At 30.7% G+C, this 12,977-nt stretch overlaps 1 protein-coding gene across 2 annotated transcripts in view; it reads right to left on the reverse strand.

Annotated features, from left to right (window-relative positions):
- Positions 1-12,977, reverse strand: part of LOC118182618 (uncharacterized) — a 269,407-nt gene that overhangs the window by 70,714 nt on the left and 185,716 nt on the right. For both annotated transcript variants that reach the window (XM_085819175.1, XM_085819174.1), the window contains exon 44: positions 10,016-10,057. In XM_085819175.1, coding sequence (XP_085675301.1) covers positions 10,016-10,057 — 42 coding nt within the window. The remainder of the gene's footprint in view (positions 1-10,015; positions 10,058-12,977) is intronic.

Raw genomic sequence — 12,977 nt, forward strand, 5'->3', positions numbered from 1 at the left:
AATAGAAGCTTTGAAAGAAGACAGCAAATTAGAGCCTTTGAGCTGCAGAAACTTGAACTAGAAGCATTGACTGCAAGAGCATAGCCGATATAAACTATGCAGTTACCCGAGCAGCATTTGAGAATAAGAATTCACTATATCATACCATGTTTTAATTCCACAGAAGATGAAATAAATTTATTTCTGGTGTAATTTGAATGTCAAGTTGAAATTGGGAATATACCTTCTGAAAATCAAGAGACTCAACTTATTTTATTGCTGCCTCCTGATATTGTTCAGCTTATTGCTAGAGAACCAGAAGAGGACACAAAAAATATGAATATATAATAACTTTACTGTTACAAAGAGTTTTAAATTGAGTGCGGAAAAACTGACAACTATTTAATAAACACCAAAAAATCTTCTGAAAGTACTTGGTATGATTTTTACTATGATTTAAAGAATTATTTAGAAGGATGGATTGAATATTAAAGCTTTTGAACAACTAACAGATATCCACTGATTAATCAAATTAAAAAGTGTACTTCTGTTGATTTCAAAGAGCATTTTATGAATCAATGAACTACCATCACTTCACCTACTAAGATGATTAAGAAAATTGAAGATTTTAAAGACATGAGAAAAGCATTAAAACCAAAATTTTCTGCAATAAAACTGAGAGAATAAACAAAGGATCACTTAAACCTTATTACAAAAATTTTGAGAAAAATACAGCATCTGCCTCATTTTAAGCATTTTGTTAAACGGAATGATTGAGGATACCAAAAAGATCACAGACAAAGAGAAAATATCCTACAATGAAATCAGTACCTTAAGAGCCAAGAAAATTTATATGATGAAAGATATCGACCATGTTGTTTCAAGTGTGGAACATACGAACATTTTAAGCCTCAATGCCCTTGCTTAAAATCAAATAAAAAATAAATTGTGTATCTTCGAATGATGATTTGTTAGAGACATATACAATTAATAGTTTAGTTAATGGGTATGAAATGCCAATTTTTTGAGACACTAGAGCCACAATAGACGTTACGTCTCGAAAATACTTCGATAATGCAAAAATGACAGGAGAACATGTCTAGGTACAATATTTTTTAAATGACCATTTAGTGTGCCTACCAACAGTGAAAGTTGAAATTAATTGTTAACTTGGTCATATAAAGATAAAGGCAGCTGTTGTTACAAATGATCCCAGCAGATATGTATTGGGTAACAAAACTGCTCAATTGTTCAAAGATGCTTTAATTTAGAAAAGTTAAGTGCAGTTTTGACACGATCTCAAGTAAAAAGTAAGCAGATCGAAGTAGAGACACCAAAATGGAGAAACTATAAGAACTGTCATTTAATTGAGTCTGATGAAGATATTTTACAGCAAGCTGATGAGAAAGATATGGATATTAAGAAAGTAATTAATGTAAGTATGTTAATTCTAAGGAATTCATTGAATCTCAGCATCAAAGCAGAGATCTAGCCTCGTTGTATAGCGATCTAATAAGTCTGGAATCTAGCATCTCTAGTAAGCCTGGGAAAATGCATGATATTCAACTGGCAGAAAACACACCGATCCACTGTAAACCATACAGAATTTCTCCTAGACAAACAGATGTATTAAAAACAGAAATTTATAAAATGCTTCAATATAAAATAATTGAAATATAAGATTCAGATTACACTTCTCCTATGATTTCAGTGGAAGTAGCAGGGAGGGACCCAAGACCTTGTATCGATTATAGAAAATTGAATAAGTTGACAGACACAATTCTTTCCCGTGCCTAATATCAAACAATGAATGGACACTGTAGCAGCTGCAAAATATATAATTCTTTTTGGATTTAAAAAAGGGATACTGGCAAATACCTTAACACCTACTGCCCAAAGATAAGCCAATTTCGTTAAAAGTTTTGGCCCATTTAGATCTCTATGGATGCCTTTCGGACTTAAAAATGCACCATTAAGCAAAATGATCGCTGGAATTCTTCATGGTTATGAACACTTTGCTGTTCTATATTTAAGGCAATTTTTTCAAACACATGGGAAGAGCATCTAAGTCAATCTGAATACCGTTTTAACAAAAAATAAAGGACATTGGTTAAACTATTAACCATATAAAGTGTAAATCTGTTCAAGATAAAGTAAAGTATCTATGACATATTGTAGGTCATGGTATAAGAATGCTCCCCGAAGACAAAGTAAAAGCTATTCCTGATTTTCCCGTGCCATTCACAAAAAGTCGAGGAAGAGCACTTTTAGGATTAGCAAGATATTATAATCATTACATTCCCATGTTCTCCTCAAAAGCAGCAGCTTTAATCGAAACTATGAAAGGAAACCTAAAGAAAGGGAAAATAAATTGGACAGAAGAGTGCACAAAAGCATTTGAAGAGATAAAGGAAAAAATGTCACGAAAGCCTATACTATATGCCAAATTTCAATAAGGAGTTTATTTTGCAAACTGATGCTTCAAACTCTGGCATTGGTGTTATTTAGCTCAGAAAGTTGATCGAGAGAATCAACATCCAGTAAGCAATTTACAGAAACTGAAAAAAGGCACTCCATCACATGCCATAATATTTGCTGTAAAGAAATTGCAATGTTATTCAAATAGGAATACTAAACTCTCATCATGACCGACCATAATCCATTAGTTTGTCTAAAAAATAACGCGAGTCTAAATCCGCGACTTACGAGATTGGCACTGGTATTACAACCCTATAATTACACTGTTACTCATCAAAGTGGTAAAAACCATAAAAATGTAGACGCATTAAGTACTCCTAATTAAAGAACTTTTTGTTTTTCTACTTAGATAGAAAATTATTTTGATCTTTCCTCTCTTTCTCACTGTATGTACATTACATGTTGTTTCAATTATGTACATGATATTGCGTTGTTTTGAAAGAAACAAATTGTAAAATTTAATTTATAAAAATATCGATTAAAATTTATCTGGAAGGGGGAAAGGTGGTATTTTTTATTTAACAAATAATTATAGTTATTGTCCTTGATATTGAAGTGGCAGCGGCATATTTTGTATTGTGTAACTATTGCTGAGCAGCATCAAAATAAATATGTTTTGAAAAAGTTATTCTGGAAGATTACTGTTGAGTAGATGAGTGAAAAATGTATCAAGAAAGAAATTGCAGTAGTGAGCTGGAGTGTGATGCTGTAACAGATAGAATTGTACTTTAAATTATCTATCTATATGAACTGAAAATAAAATCTATGTTTTACCAAGAAGGTCTGTTATTTCATTAAATACAGAGGGGAGGGAAGAAGGAAGGGAAAAAAAAGAAGCTATAAGAGTTTCTAAAGAGAGCTATATTTCAGTGATTCTAATATTGACATTTTGTAGGAGAGTGAGCTCACTGAGTTCCTGTCTGCCCCTTCCCATGAAAACTTCTGTTACTTCTTGTAATTAGTCTTTCTTGCATTTTTAAATCGCAAAAGTATGAATTGAGACAACTTAAAATTAATAGTTTATACTTTAAATTTTTTACAAAAACACTAATGAAATTTAAAGAAAGAAAAGGACTATATCAGTTCTTGATATATTTCACTTGCCATATGACATCTAGCAGTACACAACACACTTGGTGCCACAGAAATCAATTACATTTTCAACTTAGCATTTAATATTCTGAAATCCCACTAAGAAAATTTCCATTTAAAATATTATAATAAATAATTTGAATTTATAAAAATGAATTACTTTTTCTAGCTCAATTTTCTCATTTTAACATGAGCTGTGGTTTTGCTACACAAATTTGCAATAATTTGATGCCAAAATTAATTTATGTGTTTTAAAATCTTTAACTGTTATTAAATTACTCTGCATAGCTCGAAATGCTGACTCAACAAGTCTTTTCGTTTGGGCTTCTCAATATGTTACGAGTTAAGTACGACACAAATTTAAAAAACGCTTCTCCTAGTTATTTATTAACCCTTCAGAACTTGCACTTTTAGTTAGCAGAAAAGTGAATGCTGTTTATTTTGATCACCATTTCATGATTAGAAGAATGATCAATGCTTTATTTGCTTTTCGTTCAGCCTATTATTATGCTGAAGTTGTATTTCCATCTCCTATCAGCTGGTATTTGAGGTGGAACATATATTAATTTATACTGCTGCAAATAATTTTGTTTATTAACCGTAAGATCAAGAAATTCTGCTTCTCTGAAGTTCAGAACAGACAAAGAACTCCGAAGCAGGTAGCACAACTATAGAAATCAGGAAATAGGAAAATTTGATCAAACTTATCTTATCGTAGCCCTATATACCTGAATTATAAAGCCACAGTCCATAATACAATAAATAGAACAACAACAAGAGCCTTTGAAAAGAAGTGGGATATTCTGGTATTGAAAAATTCATCATTTGCCAATATGAGTTTCATAAGCAGAGGACATGAGAAGAATAAATAGCAGTTTTTCTCTTGATTAATATGTTTTTATTTTATTTCCTAGAAATTTGAAAGCAGTAAGAGCAGTTATAAGCAATGGCTACTGTACAGGTAAAACAGGGAAGTTCACAAAAAGAAAATAGCTAAAATTTTCAAAATTAAATTTTACAGCTTTCTGTCAAGTATTTTAAAAGAAATCAAATAAAAAGCATTAATTAGAAAAACTACCTAAAAATTTAAGATATTTCAGCTTCTTCAGAAAATGAACATATATATATATATATATAAACTTAGGATGCATATTAAAAAAAGGTAACCAAGTGTAAGAAAATTAAACAGAATTATTTTTAACTTTTGAAATGGCTACTTTATTTTATAATCATATTTAAAGACATCCTAAAAGTATACAAGGTCCAATGACTGCTTTAAGGGATTAACCAGGGATAAACAGAAGGGCTAGGTCATTCCTTTGTTCGACTCCTCGCCGACGCGAGTCTCATAGAGGAGGGGGGGGAACCGGAAGTAATCTGACGTATCTCTGTTGCAACTGCTCTGATTTCGCGCCTTTAAAACTGTAGTTTCATTCAGTTGCGAGACGATTTTCTGGAGATCGCATATCCCAAATTAATTTTAATCATACATATTTGTTTCCTAATAATGCAAATATTTAAAATAATTTGTGTATATATAGTTTTAGTCAGTTTTCCTTTTAAATTCTAGATTTAAAGTATCCTTTATGAAATATGGCTTCTTGTGCTGCAGCAACGTGCCGTAACACTTATAGAAATACGAAAGGAAGAGATATTGTATTTCATGCTTTCCCCAAGGACAATTTGCTTTTGACGAAAGAATGGATACATAAATGTCGAAGACAAGATTCTATTAATGTGAAAAAAGCAAGAATTTGCAGCGAACATTTTCTGTGCAGTGATTATGAAGATGACATGAGAAATCGCTTTCTTGGATTGCCGCAAAAGAAGCTGTTGAAATGCAATGCTGTGCAGAAAGTAAATTTATCGTGTGCAGTAAACAAAATAACACCAAGAAATCGGAGACATTTGAAAAAACTAATGCAGAGTGCTTTCGAAAGACTACATGAATTAAGCCCAAAGAAAATTTATTTTGAGGCCGAGAACGAAATTGAAGCTGACAATAATAAATCAAATGTGAATGATTTTGAAATAAAACTCACAAGTGACAATGCCCTATGTGACAATATCCCTGAGTGCCCTAAGTGTAAAGATAAACAAGAATGTATTGATAATTTGAAGAACAAAATAATATCCTTAGAAAATTGTAATAAAATATTGAAAAATAGAGAAAAGAAAGATTTTAGAATGTTTGCTCAGCGACAAAGAAGGTGGACGGCATTTAGAAAGAAATTTGTATCGGAAATTCAGAAATTAAAATCCCAAACAGCGAAATTTAGGAAATACAGAACAGATCGGAGAATTTGGAAAAACGTCTAAAGCATATTTTTACAAAGACGCAGATTAACGCATTGCTAGAAAAGAAGATAAAAATCAGGTGGACTAGTGAAGATATTTCACGTTGCATTGTCATAAGAGCTCTGTCATCTAAAAGCTACGATTTTTGGAAAGAAAAAAGGGAAATTCCTTTACCTAGCACTTGCACATTAAAGAGATGGTGCGCTAAATTTTCATGTAGTTCAGGAATTCAGAGTGATGTTCTTGCTGTAATGAAGGAAAGATGCCAATATTTGAATTCTGTAGAAAAAATATGCGTTCTCAGTTTCGACGAAATGCACATAGATTCTAAACTCTGCTATGATTCTAAACTGGACCAAAATCGGTCCTTTTCAAAAAGTGCAGTTTATCAGAGGTCTCATTTCGCAGTGGAAATAACCAATATTTTTTGATTTTAACACTCCAATGAAGAAAGAACTTCTTTTTTCACTCATAAGACATATTCAATCATCTAGAGTAGAAGTGAAAGCAATAGTGTCTGATTTAAGAGGATATACTACTTTGTGGAAAGAGTTACAGATTTCGATTAATAGTTCTCATTTTCCAAATCCAGTATTCCAAACGAAAAAAATATGGGTTTTTGCAGATTTAGCGCACTGCCTCAAATTACTGAGTGTTGGTGTATTTAATCATGACAAAGCACACTAGGGCTATCTGCCTAAGGGGAGGGATGCCTTCGTGGAGGACTTTCTAAGGGAAACTGGCTCGTATACACGTTACACATGGGGAAAACCACGAAAACGCCCATGCAGCCAGCCCGTTCGCGGGATTCGAACCTCGGACCAAACTACCAGTGTTCAGCGACTTTACCGCTCGGCCTCTGGTGGGCTCAAATTACTGAGAAACCACTTTTTAGATAAAGGATTTGTTTTAGAAGATGGAACTGTTTTAAATGTTTATATTATTAAAGAGAATTAAATTGTGTCACAAACTAAAACCAAATTATTTAATGGTCAAGGGAAACGAGAGACAAAAAGTAAGTATATATAATATGTTTTGATTTGAAATATTTCTAGATTGCATTTTAGAAGTTAATAGCGTAAAGCATATTTTAAATGAGAACTAATTCTGTTAAGTTATTGTTACAGTTATTTTTATTGTATCCTCTGTTATTATTGATTCGATTTTGTGCTAGCTTAGCATTCTAGATAAAATATTTATAAAGTATAATATTAAAGTAATTGGCATAAGAAGACCTGCCCCCTTAACCCTCACTTTTGAAAAATTAAATAATTATTTTAGGTACTGTGAATAAAATTGTTTTGTCTAAATTAAGGTAACAATCTTACATGTATTTATTTAAATGAAATATTGATGTAAGTCTAAGTTACAAAATTATTTAAAAAAAAATATATGTTATTATAATGAATCGGGAGAAAAATATGCTAATGTAAAATTTAGAATTAGGCTGAAACTCAAACTTAGATTAGCAAAAATTTTGCCATATATAACCATACATGTTTAAAACTATGCCAATTTAAGGTTTTTTTTTTTTTTTTTTTTTTTTTTTTGGATCAATTTTAAATAGCTGTTATTATATTTATCTTAGCAGTAGTACAGTTCTCTTAGTTAACATGCAGATAAAGAAATGATTAGAAACAAACAGGCATTTAAAGAAAAAAAAAAAAAAAAAATCCCTGCAAATAAAAAAAGGAACTTTATGCTAAGAGTAGCGCATTTTATCTATTATTTTAAAATTGAGTAAGTACTATTAAATTTTTTAATGTTCAGTGTAAAATGCATACTGCAGTAACATTGTCTCTTCCAAATTATAGCTATCTTTCACACACAGCTCATTTTAAACGCTGATTCTTCAAATTTAAAACGCTAATTTCTATGTTGTCAATTGCATCTCTGCGCTCAGTGCCATCATTGCTACGTCATCACTCCTCACTGCCTGTTTCAGGGGGAAACGCTCTATGAGCTAGCCCTTCTCTTTAGTCCTGGGATTAAGTACCTCCAAAATCTCAATATAGAACACAATTTAAAGCTTAAAATTTTCATAACTAACTGAATCATAATCCTAAAACAAAGTATCCTTGATATTGTATTTCTTGCCTTATATTTCTGATTTTAAATAAAATATTTTCATCTTTGACATAAATTATAAAAGTACTGCATGTAGTATTAGGGATAAACCAAATCACTATTTTCAGCTTCATCCCCCAAATTAAAAATATAATATATAATTAACATAATCTGATTAAAATTATAGCTATTAATGTATTAAGCTGTTTTCCACAAAACTCTCACCAAGCAGAGGGATTAAGGGTTGATTATGGATGAATGTAATGCACAACATACTCAAAATTTGCATTTTCATTTCATGTAGCTCCAAATGATTCTCAGTAGGCCACCTTCTGCTTTTATGAACAAAAACATAAATTAACTGTGATTGTTTTACCTTTTTCCTTGCATTCTGAAGAAAGGTTATTAAAATTTGGAACCTGCCTTCTACAAAACAGCATGCAATGGATTAAAGTTATGACACTCTACCATATATCATATAACAATATACACTATATATATATGTATATTAATGGACATGATATGATCAGCAGAATATGGCTGATAAAACTGGAATACTTACCTGCAGGAAGCTTACATTCATAGCATTCCCGTTAAATTGGAGGATCTAACAAAATAGTATAAATTGTCAAATGCCTTTTTAGAAAATGCAAAAATAAAAGGGATAAACACTGATTTTTCATTAAAGAAAGAAGATTCAATCCCTTCAGGATTCCATAAGAGAAATTTGTGCAGGTTTGGAGAAATTTTCACTAACTTTGATGGCAGTCCATGCTTGGTGGTCGGTGAGAAAATACATATTGTATTTTCCGGCGTATGACATGCATTTATAATTTCAAGCTACTTTAATTTTTACACATATTCATGATATAATGCCCACCCAATTCTTCAAAAGAAATCTTAAAAATACAAGTGCAATGGTCTTATCTCTCGAGGTCACTTATTAGAAGATTTGTCTTAGCCTATTCAACAATGTAAACTGTATTGACAAGCGAGAAGGGGAACAATATGTGCGGGTTAAATGCTCGAGGGAGTAAATATTCTGGGAAAGAGAGTGTATTGTATTCAATGCAGCTGGCCAAAAGAATGCTATTGTAGAACAATTCCAACTGGAATGAATTTGTGGAATTAGAAGTTGGGTGTTTTCTCTTTCTGTAGTCATTTGAAGCTGCGATTTTCAAGTAAAAATCAAAGCCCTTAGTAAATCACATTTGCTTTAGTTGAAATATACAGGTGTTCCAGTGCTCCTTTTAGCAGTAAATATGGCTCCTGCAAAAAGAAACAAACACGGTGCTGGTTTCAAATGGAAAATTTTGCAAAAGAAAATTGAAATTGTGCTGAAGAAAGGATGTTTGGTGTTGGTGAAAGATGGAACGGATAATGATTATTTATTTATGGATAAAAATTACAATGATGGTAAAGATGAAAGAAAATTTGGCAATACACCTGAAGATATAATGGAAGACAAACTCTTCATGTTACTTGATAATGAAAATGTTTAATTTTATAAAGTATCTCATTTCTTTTAAATAAGCAGTATTTTGGAGCAAGTAAAAATCTACTTTTCCTCTGATTTTTCAGCTATCATTATTTTCGTAAATTTTATATGACACTTGTAAATTTTGGTCCTATTTCTTGAATTAAAAGTGCATGTTGTAAGCTGGAATATATGGCAAGTACCAAATTATATTAAAAATAATTTTAAATAAATAAAGCTTTTTATTCTTGAGATCCTAATACGAAGTCTATTTCAAGTAAATTAAATTAACTTTTAAAGGTTTTATGAGCAACACATAACAGCTGTCATTTTATACCCATATGAGTTTTATACATTCAGAAAAATCATGCATGCAAGTAGAAAAATTATACAGCTTTGAGAAATTACTTTCAAATCCTGTAAATGCATATTATTTTCTTAGCATTAAAAACAAAATATAAAATTATATAAGCCTATAAGTATGCATAATTATGTATTTAAACAGTACTGCATGTTTGATAAGCAATTTTAAATGAGATGAGAAACAAGGAGTTTATTATTTAAGACTTCCTAACATTTTCACTCTTCAATAAAATACTAATGCATTAACATCAGAAAATATACCTCAGAACTAATTGGTCTTTTATCTGATCCTGCTTCTTCTTCCTAGAATAACAAACTAACTGTTAGTAATATTATTCTTTGCATTATCATAAACAGAACCTCAGTTAAAATACTTTAACTAAATTTCACTAATCAGATGACTGAACATTCGCATATTCATAATTATATCTGGAGACCTGTTCTGGACTTAAAAGTTCCATAATTTTTAGAAGTATGCTTGTAAAAGTTAAGAAAAAGTATTAATGATAGATGAAGGAAGCATGCGAGACTCAAAGTAATGTTTTTTTTTTAGTACGTATTATAAGATAAAATCAAAAATACTTTAGTCATATAGGAGTAATTTTATTAATACACCATTACATTATTTACACCTTCACAGCAGAATTAGTAAAGAATGAAGTTTACTTTTTAATATTCTGAGTACTTCCGTTTGGATTTTTTGCTTTTATTTCTTCAAATCAACTTTCCATTTCTTAAATTCTCCGTGAAATTTTAAGGCTTTCCTTAATGCTCAAAATAACTTCCCGTATGAGTCTACATTAGCTTCCCTAAAATACAGTAACTTCTAATATAGGACTATAATGAATAAGCCTAAGTAAATTTTTACAGTATAACAAAAATTTCAGATTCCTTAATATGTCATTTTCATAATTAAAAATCTGGTGTGCGCACCACATGACTTTCTTGTATGAAATATTAAATTATATGCAATTTTCCTGCATTTTATTTAAACATATTGAATTAACAGTTAATGAATTTTGTTTCAGGCAAAATACTATATGCTGTGTTACTGACTTTTGATTCATCTAGTGAGTGCCAATGTCAAAAGATTGATGAATAACATGATAATCAGTCATCATGTGACTACATATAGGAAAGCAGAGACAGACTGCAAGGCAATGTTAGAGAAAGATAAGCAAACCCCTTAGCATTGATATCATTTAAATTCAAACAATCTTGCACAGTATGTTTGCTGGTTATGACAGGGTGCAGCAGAACTAGTTAATGCAGTAAGCTGGCTTTCAAAAGCTATTTTACAAATTAATTTATAGTGAACTACATTGCCATAAGAACAGACAAACACCCATTGGTGCACACAGATACCTGAAAGATACCATGGAGGTAGGAGGTAAGATGGAGTGGCCCTAACCGGTTTCCCATATACTGCTTTGAAGCACTGGTGATCCCTTCGTGGTGAACAAAACATTGGGTCATTTACCATTAAGTTCAATGGTTTTGACCCGATCGGATGTAATTATGTCATAAATATACCTTTAAATGCATATATTTTCTTTTTCTACAATATTTCAGAGTCCTAAGTGTATGAAAAGAATACATTTTTAAACAATATTTCATTCTGAAAGGAATTAAATGCTATACTTTTCACAGAACAGTTTGTTCAAAATGCTTTAATTTAAATGAAATATTTTCACAGGTTTTCCTGAATTACATTAGAAATATATTTTAAGGTAATTCGATTTTATTTGGTTAAGGATTACAAAAATTAAGATCAAAGTTTGTTGTATTATTAATATTAAAATTATGCATTATTTCTTTTATATTTAAAGAGCTTCTTCCTAAAATACTTTCTCAAATATGACATGATTTTTTAGCTTCTGAGGCATCCATTAAATCGAAAAATTCAAGTCAATTTATAATTAATTAATGCTGTATTCGGTCCATTTCAAATTAGAGTACCTTTTATTTTAATAGTGAAATACGTTAAATATTGGTGCTCATTTCCATGTACTTGATTTTCTCTGAATATTTCTGAAAGGGGAAGAAAAAGAGGATTTTTTAAAAATATATTTAAAACTTGTATATTATAAAATGTAAGGGAACAATTCTTTTAATTATACTTATCAGATTTTTTTTACCCTTAATTTCAACAATAAATTTCCTAAACACCTTCTTTATTACTTCCTTAAGTACGCATCTCATAGAATTTGCTTTACTATCCTTTTAACAGATTACTTTCCAGTACGAACAATTCTTGCTTGAATAGTTTTCTAAAAGTATTTGTCAGCAGGATTTCAATTTATGTTTACAATTCAATGTTAAGGTTTAGATAATATTTATAATCATTATAAATTTAGATGCATTTAATAATTAGATTTCTTCACAGTAACTTCCACAGGCATTTATGAATGAATAAATCCTTCATTTCAAATACATTTATAAATAATTTAATAAATATTTACTTATTTTGTTAAAAGGCAGATACATGCTTTTTGCAAGCATATGCATAAACACCCACACATATTTCATATTTTTCATTTCCGGCATGTGCAAATCTTTAATTTCTGTGCATTCACAACATTTTTTCGAGTAAAGTAATTAACAACAATTTAGCATATACCCAAAATTTTTACATAAGGAATATGCATAAATATAATTTGAATGAAAATTACATGCAGTATTTTTAATACCCACTCAAAGGTCAGTTTTTCTTTGAAATTCCTCCATGATGGCATCTTTCCCTTTAGGCAGATAGCTCTTGCATGCCTTACTCTATTTGATAAAAACTTACCCTGACCTATGTACCCAATCACAAATATTTTAACATGCATAATTTTATATTTACATTCAGCCATCAAAATTCAAACTTTTGACTTAAAACGCATTTTAGGACACATTCATTGTCAAATTCAAACCTTCTAGTATATATATTTTGGCAATATCGAAAATTTTACCACTTTTAATTACAACACTGAGAGCAAATACTGTAATATGCTCCAGCTAGCCATTCTTTGTCTATGAATGAGACCTGCATACATTAAGAAGCGAGCATAAACCTCGAATTTCCGAGAAAAAAAAGACTTGCGTGGGGAACATTTAACAATCTTGAATCAATAAGAGGACTATTCATGATCGGACCTCCTTTGGCAGAATACACATATATTTTCACCTCCGTCGATTACCCTATTTTCATATTCTTAATAAGCTATCTTGATAATGCGGC

This window comes from Stegodyphus dumicola, chromosome 6, assembly GCF_044657685.1.
Source record: "Stegodyphus dumicola isolate Sdum_Otavi_A_Nest chromosome 6, ASM4465768v1".
Taxonomy (NCBI): Eukaryota; Metazoa; Arthropoda; class Arachnida; order Araneae; family Eresidae; genus Stegodyphus; species Stegodyphus dumicola.